We start from the raw sequence: 22,845 nt of genomic DNA on the forward strand, positions 1-22,845 counted from the left end.
AGCCGAACACAACTTACAACTCAATCGATCACTGATTTGAATCAGTGCTCTGCTGTTTTCGCCTGACGTCGCGCTCAGGAAAACAAATCGAGTCCGGATCCCAGCACCGTCAGAGGAGACTCTTTTCACTAAAAGCAGAGATGGTGAGTTTGAATTAAATTTAAACAACAAATCAACCAAGTTAACATTATATAACACGTCTACACGGTTCACAAGTGTAGTATACTGTTCGTAAAGTATACTTTAATTATAAAAAACAGGGGTTTATTCACTCGCATCATGCTAACGTTAGCAAGCTTACCTCTAACTGCACTGTGAGTAAGCAAAACAGCTCCTGCTAACGTTAGCTTAGCATGGATGCCGGCTAAAAGACGTGCGCCCAAAACAATTGATGCCTAGCTGATATTTCCTGGTCGATCACATTATATAATGGAATATAATTAACCCGGTTATATGGTCAATAAGTGGCTAAATAACGTATTGTCATAATAGCTCGGGTAGTTGCATTGTCAGGTAGCTAGCAGGCTAACGCTGAAGCAGACGTTAGCAGCATCAAATTGAAGAATCACGTCTTTTACTTTCGTTTTCCCTCAGCTAACAGGTTATAACTTCAGACTTTTAACTTTTTCTGTTAACATAACACATTAAAAAGCACTCACTGGTCACTGTAATAATTCAGTTAGCATTGTATCCGGCTAATGCCAATAGCAGTGTTGCTGCAGAGTATTTTTAAATGGCATTAAATTAGTTAATCTAATAAAAAAAGGCCTTAATTGTTTTTAAAATATCTTAAATCAGTCTTCCAAAAGTCTTAAGTGTAAGACATGGAGTGCACGAGTGTATCAACTTTCTTTATCAGGTTTTGCAATTTGAAACTTCAAAATAATGTGTACGATCTATTTGTTAAATATTTCCTCAATCGCCGATCAGCATACAATGAATGGATATGGTCACCTTTAGACATTTAAGTGACGCAGTATAATATTTAAATTTTTACTGGCTTTTTTCTTTTGTATTTTTCTTTGACCTGAAATTAGATGACATAGCAAAATAACACTCTATACAACAGTTGAAGTGGATGTTCTTACTTTTTCACTGCAGCCAAGAAGTCGGTTTTATTATAGAAATTGACCCTAACTCAGAGTAGTTGATGTGGGGTTTTTTTCTCTAGAGTTTTGGATTTGAAAAAGTAATCTTGGATCTAACTTGCCTGTAGCTCAGTAGGAACCATGTTATGTCAGCTAGCTTTCCACTGGATGAAGTTCATTTTATACTCAGCGCTGGACATTCAAACCATTGCTTTGTGTGTTGATGGTACCTACCTATCACCTTGAATGGTTGTCCTGGTACATGGCTGGCTGTACAAAACAAACACAGCTGGCGTTATCAATTATTTAGTGTTGTAGAAATTTAAAACCTGTTTCTAGAAAAGATCCAGGCTTGTATGTGAGGCTAGGCTCTGAGTTTTGTCAGTCTGTTACTCAGACACGGCTGATCATGCAAGGCGACTATGTAAGCTCAGCTGTTTGTGTGTGTGTAATATTAGTGATTTAAAATAATACTTACTAATCACGGCTTTATTTTTCTTTTAGTTTCGTAATCAGTACGACAACGATGTGACAGTATGGAGCCCACAGGTAAGTCGCTGTTTGCCTTCATCTTTCTTTGACTGAATTCATGGGAGAAACGTCCATGTATCTTTGAGGAGAAATGGAAAATGATGTAATAATAAATACCATTGTTGATGTTGGTGCAGGGCCGTATCCATCAGATCGAGTATGCCATGGAGGCAGTGAAGCAAGGCTCTGCTACTGTAGGACTCAAATCCAAATCCCACGCAGTCCTGGTCGCACTAAAGGTAAAGTCATTCTGTATAGAGTTCTGCTTCTAAAAAACTTGCAACACTTGTAGACTGTTTCCCTTTAAAATAATATCTTACTTTTTGAGACAATCCCTGCGTTCCAAATTGCATACTCTATATTTTATTTATTTTTATTTATTATTTTTTCTATTCTACATACTACATCTGACCATTAAAATAATCTAGTTAGCATGCAGTAGTCATACAATTGGGACATACTTTTACTTATTTATTTCATCATAACATTGCGCCTTGATCTTGCCTCTTGCTTTTACATAAGTGGCATCCCCGGTTGTTTTAATACTAATGTTTCGTTGATGTGACGTCACATCCAATGCCTCATCTGTGTTCTTTTACCTTATTTGGAAAAACAGAAATGCATGAAATAAATGTACAGCCTTCGCCATTATATATTTAAGATTTTAAGTAGGAGGCCTACAGTAAGACACCCCCATGCCTTGTCTGATGTCTCATTCCTTCATGTCTTTAACAGAGAGCCCAGTCTGAGCTGGCAGCCCACCAGAAGAAGATCCTCCATGTGGACAACCACGTGGGCATCTCCATCGCTGGACTGACGGCTGACGCCAGACTGCTGTGGTGGGTCACTCACTGCTGCCTCTATGGAGCTCATTCAGTCAACCTAGCATTTGTACTTTGCAATTCTGCTGCTCTGTGCCTTCAATTGAAAAAAAAAATAATAATTATCTGTATCAGTAGCTGAATCTGATAGCAGTGGGGGCGGTACCTGATAAGCCTTTGGCGGCTCCTGCTACCCTTCGGACCATTACACAAAGAAATGTGTATGAATATGTCAAAGAGAAAATTGTGTATTGTGTTTAATTGTCCGAAAGAATAATAAATAAAAAATAAATAAATTGTCCCCTGGAGACAAATAAAGTTTTTTAAATTTGAATTTGAACCAGCAAATGTATTTAATCCTGAATATTAATGCTTACACCCTTTCTGTCTCCCACAGTAACTTCATGCGTCAGGAGTGTTTGGATTCCAGATTTGTCTTCGACAGACCCCTCCCCACGTCACGTCTCGTCTCTCTCATTGGCAGCAGTATCCTCACTGTTCACTCAGAGCTCTAGAGTAAAACTGGTGCTAGTTATCTATTTATGTGTTTATTTAACTTGTGTGACATCAGTTGTTATTTTGGCCTATTTTTCTTGTGTGGATAAGGGTAGAGGTACGTGAAATGTGAATGGCAACAATTCTCCCTAACTGAACCCTCAGAAACCCAAATCCCGACACAGAGGTACGGCAGGAGGCCCTATGGTGTTGGACTGCTCATTGCTGGCTATGATGTAAGTTTGCTCACTCGTGATATTTGAATTTATTTTCTATTATATCTAGCACACTATTATTGTCTATGAATTCCCCCTCTCGTACACATTTTGAATTTAAATTGAACTTGTTATTGTGTCGCCCCCCCCTAGGACATGGGACCTCATATCTTCCAGACCTGCCCGTCAGCAAACTACTTTGACTGCAAAGCCATGTCCATCGGCGCACGCTCTCAGTCCGCTCGCACCTACCTGGAGAGATGCATGGACAAGTTCTCTGACTGTGAGAAATGAAACTCCTTTTACACTTAATATTTAGAATGAACCAGTTTTAACTTTAAGATCTTCAAACTGGCAAATCTTTCAAATGTTTTTGCGTGTTTTATAATTCAGGTTTTATTAAATATTTTGTCATGAATTTTCCAATATCCTGATTACCTGTCATTGGATATAGATTATGAAATTAAAACTCATCCGTGTTCTCATAGATCTCCTTGTTTAAACATAGATATACACAGTGCAGAATGAGTGTTAATACTTCCTGCTTTAACAGAGGATTGTCTTGTTGCCAGGTGAACTGAATGATCTGGTCCAACATGGGCTCCGTGCTCTCAGAGAAACCCTCCCCGCCGAGCAGGACCTCACCACCAAGGTACACACACCCGACACAGACGGTCTGATGGCACGGCCTGCTTCACACACACTCTCCACACTACTGACTGATGCTACACACGCACCAGCACACAACAGATCGGAGCTTATCTCTGTCTTCATTTGTGCCCTACATGAAACCTGTACTGCATGTGATTTAAAAACTGAGATAAATAATTGAAATTTCCTTCAATAACGTGGACTTCTCTATATATTTTTTCATATTAAGAAATTGATTTAGCTAAGAAGAAATGACCTGTGATATAATAGCATTTACATGTAATAGTCTAGTAAAATAAGTTTTCAAATATGTATTACAATTTGATAAACATAAATCTAAAAATGGATTCTTAGAAATCAGACAGGATTCAAATCAGTTGTCCATCATAAAAGCTCAACTTTAGTCTTTTAAACATAATAGTATTCAGGTCTTTTCTTACTTGTTTTTCTTTTTTCATCAGAATGTTTCCATCGGCATTGTGGGTAAGGACATGGAGTTTGTCATTTATGACGACGATGATGTCGCCCCGTTCCTGGAGGGACTGGAGGAGAGGCCACAGAGAAAGGTACTTAATGCTTTGGATTTGAGGAACAGTGTTTTGAATAATTTTTTAATTTTTAATAGTGTGATGTTCTTCTGCTGCACGGCATAATTGTTGCAAGTAGTTCAAACTAGAACTCTATATCTCCTCTGAACACATTTTGTTACATTGCGTTTGGGTCAAGTTAGACAGTTGTAATTCCAGCTCTCACAATATCCTTCCCCTTGGTAATAAACCAGTGCCATTATATTTGAATATACTGGTAACTTCGGGTCAACTCAATTTGAACTTTGTGTTTGCGTGTAACTCAAGATTTCAGTTTTGGTTTTGCTTCATGGCATGAAAGTGAATTTTTTCTTTTAAATTAAACATTTCAGATTTGCTGTTTTAAATATATTCGTATGGCAAATTAACATCAGTGTTAAAACCGACCCTTACACTTCTCTGTGTGTGTCCCAGGTTGTCGCGCCTGCAGATGATGCCGCCGCCCCTGCTGTCCCAGCCGTGTCTGACGAGCCAATGGAACACTGAGGCGTTCCTGTCAATCTGAATCTACTTCCTGTTATGAGAGGGTGGGGGGAGGGCGGGCACTAACCCACGACCAACCTGACACTTACTACAACTCACCACAGGAACTCTTAGAGGGGATGGTTGTTATTGTTAAGATGTGCCACTTGCTAAACTGTTAATCCAAAATATTCTCTGCTAACATCAACCAATGTGATGTTGCTTTTGTATGAGTAAAATGTACCATTATACAAGTAATAAACTCTTTTTTTTGGAAGTGTGCAGTCGCTATTCATTACTTAGTGGCCTACTTTAAAGGGGGAGTCAGTGATTCTGGAGAACATTTGTTATCAAAATCAGTGAATATTTCTTCACATTACGCTACGTGTGTATGTGTGTGATGAAAAAAAAAATCTGGTATCAACAGCCTAGGCTCTGTAAAAAGGTATGTTAACAAAGTGGCCCACCATGGCTAGCAACATGCCTGTTTACAGAGCCTAGGCTGTGTATTAACACTGGATTTTTCTTTCAGGGTGCCCCCCCAAGTGTGGACAAGTAGTGTATCTTGAGATATTCACTTGTTTTGAAGCCTTCTCTAGAATTGCTGTCTCCACCTTTTTTAATACACATTAAGCTGATGTAGAATGAGCGCTGCTGCAGAGATATTTTTAATATCTAGATGAGCAACATTGCAGGTAAAAATGTTTGAGCCTGAGCCAGTGCATTTACAATATTGATCTTGTGACAATCTAGTGGAATAAATCAAACTAAAAGCCTTGAGGAGGAAGTTTAGAACCCAGAAAACTTTATTCAAGTTGACCACAGTATTTGAAACACTGATCTGCGTAACCAAGGAGCTTTTAATAAACAGTGAATAAATAAATTAGGTTTTATAAAAGTAAAAATATATTTCAATAACTTAAAGGGAGCAGAGGACAGGTTTGTTACAAGCTTTAAAATATTATCGGTACAGAAAACCAGATTTTCTCCATTACAAACACTGATTAGGACAAAAAGGGGAAACTCTTAATGTCCAGATATGCTTATGTCCCTTTTTCTTCCCTTTTAAGACACTCGTTCTCGCCTGCAAACGTGTTCGTCTGGGACATTAAGACAGCAGGAAGTTCAAAATTATTTTTGTTCAAGTGTTACATGAATTAAACATATTTTGTGACATAGGAGAGAAATGGCACAAACGCCAGTAAATTACAGTGATGGAAGGATTTTATAATCAGTGCTTCTTTTCCTTTGTAAATTCAGCATTCATAAAACTGCATAATTTCTACCTACATGACATCATCAAATAGTCCTGATTTGATTTAAAAATATTGTATATCTGGTGTTTTAATAATGTATTCATGCGTGTGACCTGATTCAGTCGTGTTTGAAAGGAACTTAAACATTTAAAAAACGTTTTTTTTTACGTAAAATCTTGACCTAGAGGAGTCCAGGAAGGAAGCATGTCCATTTAAGTTTAAATTACATTTTAAAAAATGTGATTCATACATTGTGCAGGTTGATAATATTATACTATTCCCTTTTAAACCATTGGATAAGGCCAATATCAGCCGATATTTTAAAACTGCTCTGTACGCATTTTCTCACTTTAATCATTTCAAGCAAAGCCGACCTTACTGCAAACATCTTTTCGCATGATTTCAGTGTTGCAGACAAATGTCCAATGTTGTAATGAAATCAAGATAGTCTTACTAAAATTAGGATCGCTCCCGTCATCTCAATTATTTGGTGTACAACATCCCAGCTTTGAGTCAACTAGCAGTCAGTTTGAGGCTTTATAAATTAGACTTCTGCTTTGAATCCAATATCTTAAGAGTCAGAGCAGTTTAAATACTATAAACTAAGCTTATCCCTTTTTTAAACCATTGGATAAAAGCCGATATTATCTGATAAATTGTGAAACTGCTCTGTACACATTTCTCACTCTACCACTTCAAGTAAAAGGTTAAACAAGGCTGTCAACCACCCTGGCCCAGTCTTGAGTTAATACACAGTCAGTTTGAGGCTTTCTTGGCCCTCCTCCTCTTGTTCCTACGTCTAACCGCGTTGCCGGGCGTTACTGTCTCCGCCGCTGTCGTCAAGGCGATGTCCTCCATCTTCTCCTGCTCCATCACAGACGTAGTAACCTCCAGTGAAAGCTCCAGCTCCTGTAGCCCAGTGCCCAGCTCAATCTCTCCACCCAATACCTCTGTGTGTGTGAGATCATCCACCATCTTGTCTTCTTGGCCTAAATCACTGTGTGGCTTCACTTCATCTTCCTCCTCTTCCCCATTCTCTGCTGTAAAATCACATTCACTCACGGAATCTTTAGCCAGAGCTTCCGATTCTGGAGCATTTTTTTCCGGGTCGGCGCCGTCGGCCTGCTTGCTCTCGGCCTGTGTGTCCGTGTGTTGTTGTTGCCCGGGGGGATGCTGTTGCCCGTGGTGAGGACACGGGCAGTGGGAATGTTCCCAGTACTGCTGCTGAGGCTCCTCAGGATAATCTGAAGACTCTACAGAGAGATGGAAGGAGTTTTTAGTTGGTTCAGTGTTTTCTGTGATTCTTATTGAGTAAAACTAAAACTAAATAAAAAGAGAAAAGACTTTATGTATTTCACTTTGTGTGAAATTAAAATAGAATATATAGAAGTCTCACTTTTTCTGAAGTGAATGTCAAACATCTAAGATAAGAAATGTGCAAGTACAGCTGGAGATAATCTCTTGAACATTTTTTGTTTTGGGCATTTTCCGTGTTCCAGTATTGCACCTGAAATTTATTTTCGGCCAAAATCATGTGTGCTGTACAAATTTAAACTCACTTCCTGTAATCGGGGAAGCCACTAGTTTCAGCTCATGCGAAAATTCGAAATCAAAAAAAAAATTGTAACGGGCTTAAACATGCAAAACGTGTCATATGAGCCTTTAAGCATAAAGTGGTGATATCAGAGTGTTCATGTCCCGTTGGTAGTAAAAGTGTCATTATGTTTTCATGCTTCGTACAATAGTGTGCTCCCTGGTCACTCATTCATTTCATGTTGAGGTGAAAGTTTAGTTTTCACTTCTAAATTGAAGGTAAGGGTCAATAAAAAACAAAACTTTCACATGAATTTGAAATTAAAACAACAAACTACCCATACACAGCCCCTCACTGCCAGTGTAGCCACAGACGGCCTGTGCTGATTGGACGTACCTCCCCAGTCCTCCTGACTCTTCTTCTCTGGCTGCAGGTCTTCCACCAGTTGACCCTCCTGCATCACCCGGGTGATCTCAGCCAACTGCTGCAGCAGGCTCTCCTCCTGGTCCGCAGTCACTCCCTTCACCCTGCAACACACACACACACACACACACACACACACACACACACACACACACACACACACACACACACACACACAGCTTAAACACAATCCACAACTACTTTCATAAACTGTGGAGCATTAGGTGTTAGGTGTCTTGAGTAATAATAAATGGTGTGTGTGTGTGTGTGTGTGTGTGTGTGTGTGTGTGTGTGTGTGTGTGTGTGTGTGTGTGTGTGTGTGTGTGTGTGTGTGTGTGTGTGTGTGTGTGATCAAATTAAATTAAGAAATGTTTTTGTCATGTCAGCAAAAGAGAGGGAGTAGGCTGTGAGGATGGAATAGATAGATAAATAGATAGATAGATAGATAGATAGACAGACAGACAGACAGACAGACAGACAGACAGACAGACAGACAGACAGACATATAGTACAATTCTCAGCAAACGGCTCACACCCCATAGAGCCCCCAGGAAGAGTAGCTACTGTTTAAGACAGACAGAAGCAAACCGTGATCTTAACAAACTAAACTCAACTAAACTTAACACTAAGCCCCCACCTGTCTGGGCTGTGGTGAGCGTTGGACACAATCTTCTCCATCACCAGCTCCGTCTCCCTCAGCTTCTCCTGCAGCTGATCCAACTCAAAGTCGGCTAGAGGAGATACAGAAACACAGTCAAGTTTAAAACACAACCAGGGCTCTGTCAAACTGCAGCACAGACAGAAGACTCCAGTGTAGGCGTTGTTTACAGTCATTTGGTAAATGTGTAGTTCTTGTTTTCACAGTGTGGGTGAACTGCACTTCATTTGTATGATGCTTTAGGGGAAATCGATAAGCCAGAGAGCAACCGACATTCATTTATTTCTCATTAGGTAAATGCACTATGAAGATGAAGAGATTTCTAAGACACACACACAGTAACAGACACACACAAACACACACAAACAGTTATAGCAAAACTTTTATTCATTTAAATAAAGCGTTCTTTGCTGGCTCTGATCGTTGCAAGCATTGTACTTAAATTTTTTGTACTTTGGTATTATGTTTAACCTTGTACTTCGACAATGACATTACACTATTCGGTAGATGCTTTAGTCTAGAAATATATGCATTAAAAAGTGCATTCCAACACTACAGAACAAAATGCTCAAGATGGTAGATAGATAGAGCTTAAAGTTGCTGAATGATTAAAATAAAATGATTTTAATAATTGCTATTGATTGATACTCACTGATCTTTCTCTTCTTGGTGCTCTCATGGCGGACTGAGGGGAACCTGCTCTCTAGTGGCTTGCTGCTCCCTTTAGATGTGATCTAACAGGGAGACAATCACATGCAAAATACATCACAAACATTCCTAAAATTAACAATATACTTACAGAGAAAACATATGCATCGAGCCTCTGAAGTCCTTTAAGATTATTGATTTTATCAAACTTCTTAAATGTGTTGGCATATCCTTTTTTTAACTGTCTTTGAGTTTGTATACGAAAACTTTAATTTTTGTGGAAAACTATTAAATATCAATTAACTTTTAATGCAATTTGCATGAAAGCAATTTCATTATTTATTTTATTAAACGATTATTAAATCAAGAAGAAATAGTAATAAGGTTTACAAATCTGTCCATGCCATGCCAGCTTGTCAGTACGTGACATTTCTAAATATCATATTTTTTCCACATTAGCATATTTAAAGTTCATCATTCGGAAGCTGTCCTGTCTCCATCGTTTCACCTTAAAGAGAATGTAGAGGATGTAGAAAAGGATCCCGAAGCCGTATACAGGGATGATCTGTCCGGCCAGGTTGGACTTGCCACTGGTCCCAACCCCCGTCCCCCCTCCCTTGGCCCGGGCCGAGGTCTCTGGGGTCTGGGCTCTGGAGTAGACGGAGCTCCCCGCCCGCTGCCCGCCGCCCGACGGGGCGGTACGGGGCATCATCGCAGGGAGGCGGCCCGAACCTGGAGGGAAGGCAAGGCAAGTTTATTTATATAGCACAACTCAGACACAAGGCCATTCAAAGTGCTTTACAGGGGGAATACAATACATCAAGATTAGACATCACTTTAAGAGATGGTAAGGGAAGAGGTTACAGTGGAGAGTAATACATAATAGCAAAGGAAAAGCCCAATCTGGACTAGAACAACAATTAACACTCAGGAATAAGTTATATAAAATGGTGATGCATGAATTGATACAAAAAAAATGCCTAATTCCTTTATACAAAAGCTTTCTTGTAAAGAGCTACGCCACTTTGTGCTGTGATGGTTTTTGTATTTGTAATAGTGTCTATTTTTATTTGATCACATGTATCTGGTCATGTGAGTGTGAAGCACTTTGTAACTGTGTTTTGTGTTATAAGTGCTATATAAATAAAGATCTACTTACTACTATCCATCTACTAAATGTAAAAATGAAGAACACATTTCTTCATGTAATTGACATTACAAAGACATCAAACACCATCAATACTCATTTCCCGTTTTAAAACGGAACCTTGGCTTTCACACACAGAAATGGAAAATGTTTCAGGACCTCATTTTATTAGACTGCTGCTTCAGTTGGTCATGTCACAAACTAATGATACAAATATGATGTTATGTAGATATTTTTTTTATTCATGTAAAGGCTACTAGGCCTCCTAGAAAACAAGTTTTGAAATATCCTTTCAGGAAAAAAAAATCTCAAACCTCAAAAACACCATTAACATTATTGGCGAAGAATTAACAATTTGATTTTGTGGTTAATTAACTGGATGTCAGTTGAAGTTTGAATGTGTTTCTACAATAACCTAAAACTGTAGCAAAGACATTGAAGTAAGTAACAATTAAAGCCTTATTTGTTTTACATGTAATTAATTCAATGCCTTTTAAGACGTTTTAACAACCTGTAGAAGCCCTGTATATAATATAGTCTACTTATTTAATATTGCTGATAAATTAAAACAGGTGTAAGGCAGCATGTGTCGCCCTCCTCAGGGAGGAAAGTGTAACTGCACGGTCGATGATGCACTGATGCATGCAATATAAACCGAAATAATACATCTCTTATATCACCACCTTTATAACCAGTTAATAATAAGACTAAGCATATATAATCAATCAGACCAATTAGGTTAATAGACAGATTAACAGATGACGTAGCCTACCTTCGGGGCGATCCGCAGCATCCCTCTTCCCACGGGACAGCAGCATTTTGGGGAGCAACAAACCGACGCACAGCACGAGACACGTCGCTAAGGTCAACTTCTGGAACGTAGACATCGCCATGACGACGGTGGGGGAAGAATTACGATGTTTTTAAGGAGAGAAAACCGAATTCGCTGGAGCTGGTCGGTGTCCTTTCTCATCCATACGGGGCCACGGACCTATTACATTACATGGGGTCGGGTGCACAGTGCACTTCCTTGTTGACTGGAGGAGCGGAAGTGCGCGAGAGCTGTAACTAACCGGTTGCAACACACGGTGGCGACAAAGGACCGAGTTTAGTTAATTGAATAAGATCCCCATTACTAGTTTTGGTCTGTCCGCTAGACTCTACTCGGTCTGTCAAATGGAGCTACTCGTGGGAGCAATTCACCTGTTTTACCACATGGTGGCGCCAAAGGACCGCGACCGAGTAAATGTTTTGTTGAATGTTGTAAGTTCTTATTATTTTTCACGTTTACACATCACAATCACAACACAATAATGCCAAAGGAAGGTAAGACAGACAGACAGACAGACAGACAGACAGACAGACAGACAGACAGACAGACAGACAGACAGACAGACAGATAGACAGATAGACAGACAGATAGATAGATTGATAGATAGATAGATTGATAGATAGATAGATAGATAGATAGATAGATAGATAGATAGATAGATAGATAGATAGATAGATAGATAGATAGATAGATAGATAGATAGATAGATAGATAGATAGATAGATAGATAGATAGATAGATAGATAGATAGATTGATAGATAGATAGATAGATAGATAGATAGATAGATAGATAGATAGATAGATAGATAGATAGATAGATAGATAGATAGATAGATAGATAGATAGATAGATAGATAGATAGATAGATAGATAGATAGATAGATAGATAGATAGATAGATAGATAGATAGATAGATAGATAGATAGATAGATAGATAGATAGATCGATCGATAGATCGATCGATAGATAGATAGGACTCCTCAATGGCTGCAACACTAGTAGGCCTACCTATTTAGGGCTTAAGGGGATTTTAATCCCAATTTAACCCAATCATAATGATTAGACTATTCCAAAACTTTTATTTGCCACACAACCAGAGTTGATGTTATACAGTATGCTTTCTGTATTTCAAGGGAGACTGATTGTTGGGTATTTGTTTTATTTGCCACCACCTATAATCGATCTCACACTGATTTTCTTCCGTAAAAAAAAAACACACAGCAACCGAAATTTAAAATTCAATTTAATCAGTCAAGAAGAAAAAAATTGAAATCAGAGTGTAAACCAAACTGTGGCCTCGGTCCAGTCGAGAGGCAGAGAGATGAAGGGAGAATCAGTCGACTCCTCCTCAGATTGTCCCAACGCTGCCAAACTGTATTTTATTTTGCGAAAACATCTTTCAGTTTGTTTTTTTGGGGGTGGGGGCTTCCTTCCCTGCGTGCCAGACGGGTGGGGTTGATGGTTTAACCGCAGAGGACAGTTCAGTGACTGCAGGATTCTCTCTGTGTGATGGATGACTTGGTGGATGCTATGTGTGGCTTGATTGGCTTCTCCGCTGCATCCAGCTAGTGTTTCACGTTGGCAAAAAAACACACTCTTCATATTATTTTGCAAAACACTGAAGTTTGTTTGAATATAACAAACAATAAAAAGAGCCAAACCCATTAAAAGAGTTCATCAGGATTCTTTTTCAGTCCTCTGGAAAATATCCTCCCGATAGTTCCACTCTCAGTATTCCATTCTGCGATGAGACAAAGTCAGAGTTCAGGAGCGTTTACCACGCAGCAGCTCTACAGTAAAGAGTTCAGTCATTGGCTGCTGGATAACGGGTCCCGTCCGTGTTGTCTCCAAACATGGTTCAGGACTTTAAAAGCTGATCAGTCCTGTTCTGATCTGCAGAGAGAGAAAATACACAGTTAAAGGTGCTACAAGGAACTTTTAAATATTTCTGAAACAGTCTCATTTTTTCTCTGATGATCATAAAAACATGTAACAGCAAACGAGACCATCAGTGCAAAGAATGCTATTTTTATATAGTTTTTCTTAATGCTTCTGTCATACACCACCGCTTTTGTCCAAAGGGGGTGCGAGGAAGCAAACTGAAAGTTCCTCGGAGCAACTTTAATATATGTTTTTATTATATTTTGAATACAAATGCTGTAAAATGTTATTTTATTATGTATATTTAAAGAAGGGCAAGAACCAAGAAAAATACACACATAAAACATTTGTATAAATATACACAAAAAAATCCAACATCAAAACATCCATACATCAGAGAAAAGGTTAGAAAGAGTAACAGCACTTGGAGGCCAAAAAACCTTCACTGCAGTCATTTTATCAGAAATAACATCCATCTCTACGCACTCCAAACTAAATAAACAGCGGATGATAAACCGCACACGTTTTAAAGATTCCCTATTTCTCACCTCGGTTACCAATAAAGTTTTACTAAAACCTCTGTAGCTGGAGAAGGGAAGAGAAATCTCCTAAAATCTAAAGTTATTTCAACATGAACTCTGGGGGAACTTCAGACCAAACCCAGAGTACAAACCGGAGTCCATCGGAGCGGAGTTGTGTGTTTTATGATCTGTAGTTGTAGAGTTAGTATCATAATGATAGGTTGGACAGCTTGGGGCCCCAGGGGAGGGTTTTGAACCCGGGCAGAACCCTGGAACTTTTCATAATTGTGTATTTTTTTGTGGTGAACTTGATTTCAAACGTCTCCCATCGAGCCACTGCTCACGCCCATGAGGAGGGTTAGTGAGGGAAGAGCTCTGAACCCAAAGGATTTATTTATCTGAAGCATACATCTTAAAAGAACATCTTTGGATGTGTCCAACTTGTTTTGAAAAGTGTGATTTCCCCCTAAAAGAAAGTGCCAATAAATGCATATTTCACGCCTGTATTTACCTAACCAGTCTATAGTCCGTTGATTGAGTGACATTTAAACATACAAGTTATATTAGTCTCTTGTACTGCTTTAAAACATGTTTTAAATAAAGCTCCAGGCAACCTGGTTTACAGATTTTGTAACCACACCAAAAATAACTGTTAAGATTTAAGATATGAACGCTAATCCAATTACTGAGAAGTTTGTAAAGCTCTTTATGAGACGGGTTTCACCTTTAATGCAGTAATTAATGACACAAATCTTGCTCTCAGGCTATATGTATGACTAATTATTATTATACTTTTAATTTGACCTGACAAACATCTTGTAAACTGCCCTGAAAAGTGAAAAACAACATGAAAACTGAACATTTCTGCATCCATACTTAACGTGAGGATAATATGCAGGCATGCTGTATCTTGGCCCTGGATTCTCTTTGCTAATGTGAGCAGTGTCTGGGTTTTGAAGTCTCATGTCTACATATGGTCATATATTTGGGGGATGAGCCCGTGAGCTCACTAACTTGTATATACCTTCCAGATATCTGGGCGCATGGTTTGGTTCAAAAACCTTGACAAGAAGCAGCGATTCATTCATCGTCATCAGGACATTATACCTCTCTCACTGCGTCTGCCTCTCCGCGCTGCCGTTAGTCGCATGGCCTCCTTCATAGTCCAGCTGGCACAAGATCATGTTGTTCTTGAGGAAAAACTTGTCTCCCACGCAAAATCTGCAGAGAGAGAGAGAGAGAGAAAAAGAGAGAGAGAGAGAGAGAGGCATTAAAATATGGAACTGGGTCTCGCTTCTTTTGCTTGAGCTCAAGTGAATCATGGCGGTTCCCAAAGGAGCATTTTCAGGCATATTTTCAGCATACATACAGAGGCCTACAGTACATCCCACCACTATGCTATGATAATCAGAAAATTAATCTTGCATGATTGCTGGCTGATTAACTCTCAAAGTGATTTACAAAGTCGTTTTAAGCCCCCTAGAGGATTTAGGCTGTGCGGTAAATTTCATCGCATGTTGATTACGATGCATTGGTAATATGCTCATAACGACCAGTGAGCTCAGCTCACTATACTAGTACATATACACCTACACAGTGAATTTGATCCGGCCGGCTAATTGCTGCCCTAATCTTACCTCTGGCGGCAGAGCTGACAGGCGAAGCAGTCTAAATGGTAGACGTTGTCTCTGGCTCGCATCACCATCTCAAAGGCAGGGATCAGCTTACTGCAGGCCGCACAGTTCCCTGTCACCCCAAAGAGCCTAAAGAGGGAGAGATGGGCCACAAGCAAGAGATGTAGTCTGGAGGAGTGGACGCAGACAGTAGACAGTTTGAAGCCAAGAGGAAAAATATACTGAAATAAAGGAGAGAACGACCTTAAAAAGTAGTTCAACAGCAGTGTTGGAAAGTAACAAATGTACTCAAGTACTGAAATTAAAGGTGCTACGAGGAACTTTGAAATATTTCTGAAACAGCCAGATTTTTCTTCTGATGATCATGAATTACATGTAACAGCAAACAAGACCGTCAGTGCAAAGAATTCTAATCTATCTATAACTATTTTATATCGTTTTTCTTAATGCCTTTGTCAAGGCTACGCTCACCCAGGAACAACAGCTGGCTTTGTAAAAACACTACGGCTTTTGTCCAAAGAGGGTGCAAGAATGAACAAAAACTGAAAGTTCCTCGGAGCACCTTTAAATGCAGGACTATTACTTGTATTTCAACTTTGAGGTCTTAATAATTCTACAACAGACCTGAGAAATTCTTTCACCTCTGTTCAACAGAACCCCTTATATGCGTCTGAGTGTAAGATTAATATTGCTGGCTTTATTACTTCTGCTAATAATGCAGCACTCACGTCCTGCTGTATGGATCATAATTACCAGCAATCAGCAAAAGCATTCACACAGCAGCAGCCTCCCAGTTGAGTAAGAGATATGAAAAACCTCCCACATAGCGCTGCGGAGGTATCAACAATCAAGAGCCATAATAACTGCAAAGCCTGCACCATCGATGGCCGTTTAATGTTAAAGTAGAATCCAATACTAACACTGATGCAAATCAAGCTAATGACAGATAGTTAACAAGACCAATAGTCTACTGCAGCCATAATGCTAACATGTTGGTATAATGTTTACCATGTTAATATTCATTTAGCGGGTTAGCATGTGAACATCTGTTAATCAGCACTTGGCTCAAAGTAAAGCATGTATGGATTTCTATATGTAATGTTGTATATACTGTATGGATGTTGCCTTTTGCATCTTATCTCATCCTTAAACCAAAAGTTTTAACAATTTCATTTTGATATGGTTCAACTCATTTTAAACCTCAATGTTAGTCATTCTTCCTATTCTCCCAACATGGATTACTTTCTTCTTTTTTCTCAGTTTTTATCTATCCTGAACAAACGTCTGTAGCTCTTTAAATGCACAAATGTGGAGTGAGTGTCAAAGGTCGAATGAATCATGAAACATCTCTTGCGGGTATAACTTGTATGACTGTTGCATTATATCAGCTGCTAGAGAACAAACAGTAAAATGGAGATTGAGCCTCTACTGATATATCACTTTCTTAAAAGCAGCAGACGGGTTGCTTTTGCCTCACTGACTTTATATGTAAGAACTGAGTCCATTTTATTACACTCATTCTGAAACCTAACACTATATGTGAACTATGTCCTCTAACTAACCAACTACCTGAGAACAGAACCCTCCCCTGTGTTGTGTTTTAAATACTGTGTGACTCAGTGCTGACCAGCTGCAGATTGCTTCACCTCCCGTTCACCTCTGAAAGGAGTGAACAAACGGCTCCCTGAAAGCCTGACACACATGAAGATAAGTGGCCACCGCTGATTTCCATATTCCATTAGAACGGCAAACAGAAAGAGGTTTTAGTTTGGGAGGAAGGGAGGCGCCCAGAGGAAAAACGACACAGGGACAAGAAGGGAAGTTAAAGGTGGAGTCAGTGATTCTGGAGAATGCATGAGGGTCAAAATCACTTTTTGGCAAAATCAGTGAAAAAAAATTCTCACGATATGCTACCTGTCCATACTATGTGTGTGTGCTGAAAAAAGTTTGGTGTTAATACACAGCCTAAGGCCCTGAAACGGGCATGTTGCTATAGCTATAAGATGGGACCCCTTTGTTTACATTCCCTTTGTTTACACACCAGTTTACAGAGCCTAGGCTGTGTATTAACACACACAGTACAGACAGGTTGTGGATAGTGAGTAGATATTCACTGACACAAGTGATTTTGACAACATGCATTCTCCAGAATCACTGACTCCACCTTTAAAGCTGCTAGAACATGTGTATCCCAGAGCCTCCCACGACAATGGAAAAACGTCATCAAACCAGTGACCAGCACTGGAACAAAAGAGAGAAGTCCTAATTAACCGAATGTTCCGATGTAACGAGCCCCGTTAGTCCCGAGCACACGGGCACCTGGTGGGGGTTTGCTCTCCCCCTCCGCCTTAACGAGGCGACGAAGCTCAATGCTAATTCTCTACTAATGGTCCAATTAAAAGAAATCACATGGTTTTAATCCCGCTCTTCAAAGGCTTTTCTGGGTCCTGCACCCTTCGCAATGATGAGGAAAACAGGAGGCAATCGGGCCAATTTAACTGTCAAAAGGGGTTTTGGTCTCGTAAGTGCATTGCGGCTAATGAGAGACTTAGCTCCAACCAAATCCAGCTGGGATTGTACATGAGACTAACACATGAGTTCAGCAATGTGGGCTGAGATATCAGGAGTTCGCCTGCTGACCCGACACCAGACAGACGTCGTTATTTCAGGCACGAAAAAAAATGAAGGCTGTATAACTCTCTCTCTCTCTCTCAGAGCTAGAGGAGAGGAAAGCCAGGGGTCCAGGGTTTGTGTATAAGAGGGGGTGTCTTCAAGATTCATGGCCCAAGGATAGTGAGGGTGGACACCTGCTTGAAACTATAGTGTGTTTAAAATATACTTATTCATAAAGTGCTTGTAGTGATTCACAGACACTCGGGGAGGAGAAGCGGCTCGGACGATTTCTCTAAACCATTTATCTTTCATCTGAAGGGTTTGAAGTGCCTCAAAGTGTGTTGTAAACCCCCAGCCCTATTACATGGTCACGTAGTTCAAGTGCTGTAGGTAAAAGCACTGTGGATCATGCTTCAGAACGGTGTTTACTTGACCTGGAATACACACGTTGACAACATTTCAATATTGTGTCAACTGGTGTATTTAATTGCCAACTCTCATCTACACTCGAATTTGGGGAAAGAGACTTCAGTCCAAACAGATGTGTGATCTGATGATGTGATCGGCCAACATGATGTCTAATGTAGGCGAAGAATCTTGATGTATTTTCTTTGTTTTTACTAACTCTTAAATGCAATTTCTAATGTCTAATCTTGATGTATTTCATGCCCCTGTAAAGCACTTTGAATGGTCTTGTGTCTGAATTGTACTACTATATAAATAAACTTGCCTTGCCTTGGAGTAATATACTTGAATCAGTACTAAAAGGTATAATATGTAGCTGGACCGATAGCAGGCAGTTATCTTAGATTAACTTCGCTTAGCATAAGAGACTGGAAACAGCTAGACTGGCTTTCTCCAAACACAATCCTCCTACCAGCAGCTCTAATGCTCTCTAGTAAACACATTACATATATCGTTATATAACCTGACTGTAAAAACACTCGTTAGCTATGTGAGGGATACCAGGGCTTTGTCAGGCAAACCAACAGAGACTCTAGAAAGTTGCTGGTCCCACCCAGCCAAGACATTTTCCGGCACATACAGTAGTACACACTATTAAGGCTAGCTGTTTACTTCTGTTTCTAGTCTTTATGCTAAGCTAAGCTAACCAGTTGCTATAGCTACAGTTTTCAGATTTAGTGGTGTTATCAATCTTCTCATGTAAGTCTCAGCCAAAAAAAAAATTAATTGAATGAACATATTATTGAATTACATCTTAGTTTAAGTATTTCTTCTTGAAATTCAAAAACCCCTTCTCTCTCATTTCTTTCTCTTTTCACTGTTTATTTTAAAACAGTGAAAAGTTATTTGAAAAGGTTGATGTGAACAGAGAAAGCTGGGCAATGACCACATGGCCTTACTGTGTTCCTGGCAATTTATCTGCCTGTACTTGAGCTTTTTGTTTTTACTATCTCTTAAATGCAATTTGTAATGTCTAATCTTGATGTATTCTATGTCCCTTGTAAAGCAGTTTGAATGGCCTTCTGTCTGAATTGTGCTATATAAATAAACTTGCCTTGCCTTCCTTTGACAAAGACTGGAACATACTAAGAGGACAGCGCTCTGCTCATTCTGTTACTGTTTTGTTTGTGTCCACACTGTTGCTTTCATTAACATCTCTCTAGAGCCCTTCAAGTTCATATTTTTTAAGAATGCAATATTTATGACTTCCAGCTATAACCACATGTCCCCCAACACAAGACTAAAAACTCTTTTTTCAAACGCAGTCCGAAGCAAAAGCCCAAGTATGTGTCCAGTGTCCACAGAAAGACTTTGATGCACAGCGGGGAATCCCATTATGATGATGATTCAAAGCAGACCGGAGAAGCGCATCCAAACATGGGTAAAATATGCTCTGGATCAAATCAGCTTTATGCATTGAGTCGTTTTGTTGGATCCGCCCTAAGAAAACCCTAAGACTCTCTGAGTTTGGGAACAAAAACATTTGAGAATAGTTTTTGTTATTGTGAACACAATCATCTACACTTTAAAGGTTCTCCAAGGAACTTCCAGTTTTTGTTAATTTTTGCACCCCCTTTGGACAAAATCGGTAGTGTTTTTACTACGCCATTTGTAGTTCCTGGGTGAGCATACCCATCACAAAGGCGTTAAGAAAAACTATATAAAAGTAGCATTCTTTGCACTGATGGTCTCGTTTGCTGTTACATGTAATTTATGACCATCAGAGGAAAAATTGGACTGTTTCAGAAATATTTCAAAGTTCCTCATAGCACCTTTAAACAAAGTGGCTTGTCAATAGTAACACAAGATAGCTTACAGGCTCGCAGTAATTGGGATAGATAACAGAAAGTTGTTGCTTCTTTGTTTTGTTGTTTTAATGCTACATTCATTCATTATTGTATTTGTACTTTTCGCAGGTAAAATCTTGTTGGCGAACCAAGTCTGCTCCCTCATGTCTACGTCTGTGTCCGTTACAAATCAAATGTTCCTTTCCTCCGTTCTGTCTCGGCCGGGTTTTCAACAGGAGGCACTCAGATTTAATTCAATATCTCTGTTGCCGCAGTTGCTCTGATAACCTACATTATAAGACTTTTCCATTTGACATGGATTTACTGTCACAGCAGTCTGCTTCGGTTGGGGCCTCAATCTTAAAGCTATAGTGCTTTTAACTTTCTCCATATAAATGAATGACGATTACATTCAAGCCATCGCCAAGTAAGTTGACACAAAGTTGATTAAGCCTATCAGCTCCACGGAACTCTCTCTGTATTTCTCAGTACGGCAACGTTTAAAAACTGGTGTCGCCCCCTGACAGTGGCGCAGGAGCTCAGAAAAATCCCCAAGAAGCGGCGAAAAACTGTTTCAGTTGTTGATTCTACTGCTTAGAAAAAACCTGGACATAGAGCAGAAGAAAATAAAAATTCATGCACCATCACAGAAGGCTCATGAAGACGCGTAGATAATGTTGTTGTAATTACTCAGAATTCCTCATGGGGGCGACAGAAGTTACAGCTTTAAAAACAGCATCAATAATCCTATACATTAGCTCTATGTTTGTTTGTTTTGATGTTATACATAAAGCTCTCCATCACGTTATTTTTGACCCTCTTTCCTTCTAGCTGCCCCGGTGGGACCTGTGGGTTACCTGAGGTAGTCCCTGCGGCAGAGGATGAGGTTTGCCCGGGTGTAGAGCGTGGAGCCCAGGCGGCCCAAGCGGCAGTCGCAGCACGCGCACTTCAGACAGTCCTCGTGCCAGTACCGGTCCAACGCCTGCAGCATGAAACGGTCGCGGATCTTCCCGTTACACCCGGCGCAGCCCCGCGGCTTCTCTCTGGACTGGAGGGACACCAGAGACACACCTGGGAGAGGGGACAGGTAGACAAAGACAAGGAGAGAAAGGCACATGGGGTTATGTTTCAAAAGGCTTGGGGGCATTTGGGAAAGCAACGGAGGCTGTCAGGAACTTACTATAGCGATAACAATGGAGGTGCAATGCTTTGAAGAAAGAATTTACTTCTTCAAAATAAAAAATTAATTAGTGAGTACCCAAGACCCACACCCACCCTCCATTCCAAATCCCATTCCTTTTATTTTACTAAAGCATGCTGATTTCCTTACTGGAAAACATGCTATTTGATGTATTAGGGCATCCTGGTATTTCTTGCATACTGCATTTGACATCTTTTTCTGCCATACTAAATAGTATGGAAGTAGGGTGGATTGGAATGCAGGGACAGTCACTTCAGAAAATGTCATTATAAGTGATGGGATGGAAAAATAAGCAATGCAAAACTAACACATGCAATCATCTATAGGTATTTTATGATATGGGACTTAATAAAGTCATTATAAGGTAGTCTATACATAGTTCTTAAAATTCAAAGTTAGAGTCAACAGCTTCATTGATCTTCATAAAAGTATGTTCCAGACCCAGACTAAGTTTGACATGCAAATTGGGGGACAGATTCTTCATCTTCAAGGTCTCAAAACCTTTCTTGTAATCTTATTTTATAGATAACAACAACAACAACACGCATATTCATGTAAATAAAGTGCAAACAGTAATGTTACTCTGTGTAGTATGATACTCACTCTCCTCCTTGTCCAGCACCATCCTTCTGGAACGCGCCAACAATCCAACAGCAGCAGGAGGAATGACACCACGATAATAAAACGCAGACAGAAGGCTTTTTAACACCTTCTATGAATTACTGTATCAATCCGCGAGAGTCGCTCAAACTTCGGGCTCCGCTCCGCTCCTCATAACCCCACGAGGACAGCCGAGAGAGAGAAACAGACCGTGGAGAGGCTTTCACTGGGTCCGCGCGTAAAAATAAAATATATTTATAGCCCCCGGATGGATGAAAACAGCGTCCCCGGGTTCACTATCACCTTGGCCGGCAGAGAGGAGAGATGTACTCAAATCTGGAGTGGCTGAGCTGTGCTGTGCTGTTACGTGCCGTATCGTGTCTGATGTCAGTGCATAAGCATTTGTGTTTCTGCACGGGGCTGCGTCTGATGAGCTGCTCTACACAGACCAGACTGAACCTCCCTCCGTTTCCCTCTCTCGCTCTCTCTCTCTCTCTCTCTCTCTCCCACTCTCTCTCTCTTTCTGTCTCTCACTCTCTCTTCCTCTCTCTCTCTTTCTCTCTCTCCCTTTCTCTCTCTCTTTCTCTCTCTCTCTCACTCTATTCCTTCTCCGCAAAAAAAAAAAAAAAACTCCTACAGTCAAATGTTTTTTTCAACGCTGCTGCGTGCTAATTATATAAAGTCATTATGCTCAGATCTGATAGTAACCGCCCCCCGCCCACTCTGAATCAATTATTCAATAGACAGTCACACACCAGGACAGCCCGGGCCTGAGGTGTTTTAGAATGAGCTTA

At 40.0% G+C, this 22,845-nt stretch overlaps 3 protein-coding genes across 3 annotated transcripts; 1 reads left to right on the forward strand and 2 right to left on the reverse strand.

Annotated features, from left to right (window-relative positions):
- Window positions 1-81: 81 nt before the first annotated feature.
- psma1 (proteasome 20S subunit alpha 1) lies at window positions 82-5,130 on the forward strand. The gene is made up of 10 exons (XM_080027369.1): window positions 82-143; window positions 1,593-1,637; window positions 1,757-1,858; window positions 2,355-2,458; window positions 2,838-2,926; window positions 3,101-3,171; window positions 3,304-3,433; window positions 3,723-3,802; window positions 4,263-4,367; window positions 4,803-5,130. The coding sequence occupies exons 1-10, from the start codon at window positions 141-143 to the stop codon at window positions 4,872-4,874; spliced, it is 801 nt and encodes a 266-aa protein (XP_079883495.1). The 5' UTR covers window positions 82-140; the 3' UTR covers window positions 4,875-5,130.
- A 1,732-nt stretch (window positions 5,131-6,862) lies between these two features.
- ric3b (RIC3 acetylcholine receptor chaperone b) lies at window positions 6,863-11,409 on the reverse strand (the record flags this gene model as incomplete). Its single annotated transcript, XM_080028514.1, has 6 exons — window positions 6,863-7,350; window positions 8,037-8,167; window positions 8,701-8,794; window positions 9,374-9,455; window positions 9,878-10,101; window positions 11,289-11,409. The coding sequence occupies 6 exons, from the start codon at window positions 11,407-11,409 to the stop codon at window positions 6,863-6,865; spliced, it is 1,140 nt and encodes a 379-aa protein (XP_079884640.1).
- A 1,698-nt stretch (window positions 11,410-13,107) lies between these two features.
- Window positions 13,108-22,424, reverse strand: LOC307250407 (rhombotin-1-like). Its single transcript, XM_080027480.1, has 5 exons — window positions 22,055-22,424; window positions 21,108-21,321; window positions 15,389-15,514; window positions 14,859-14,972; window positions 13,108-13,242 (listed from the first exon to the last, which is right to left on the reverse strand). Exons 1-4 carry the CDS (start codon window positions 22,074-22,076, stop codon window positions 14,864-14,866), a joined length of 471 nt encoding a protein of 156 aa, XP_079883606.1. The 5' UTR covers window positions 22,077-22,424; the 3' UTR covers window positions 13,108-13,242; window positions 14,859-14,863.
- Window positions 22,425-22,845: the final 421 nt, after the last annotated feature.

Source organism: Ammodytes marinus (assembly GCF_949987685.1).
Source record: "Ammodytes marinus genome assembly, chromosome: 5".
Classification (NCBI taxonomy): domain Eukaryota; kingdom Metazoa; phylum Chordata; class Actinopteri; order Uranoscopiformes; family Ammodytidae; genus Ammodytes; species Ammodytes marinus.

Coding starts and splice junctions, on each gene's coding strand:
- psma1 (XM_080027369.1), top strand. Junction 1,638..1,756: donor TGACAGTATGGAGCCCACAG/GTAAGTCGCTGT, acceptor ATGTTGGTGCAG/GGCCGTATCCATCAGATCGA. Junction 3,434..3,722: donor CATGGACAAGTTCTCTGACT/GTGAGAAATGAA, acceptor TCTTGTTGCCAG/GTGAACTGAATGATCTGGTC.
- LOC307250407 (XM_080027480.1), bottom strand. CDS start 22,076: ATGGTGCTGGACAAGGAGGAGA. Junction 21,322..22,054: donor GGTGCTGGACAAGGAGGAGA/GTGAGTATCATA, acceptor CCCCTCTCCCAG/GTGTGTCTCTGGTGTCCCTC. Junction 15,515..21,107: donor TGCCGCAGGGACTACCTCAG/GTAACCCACAGG, acceptor CTCCCTCTTTAG/GCTCTTTGGGGTGACAGGGA.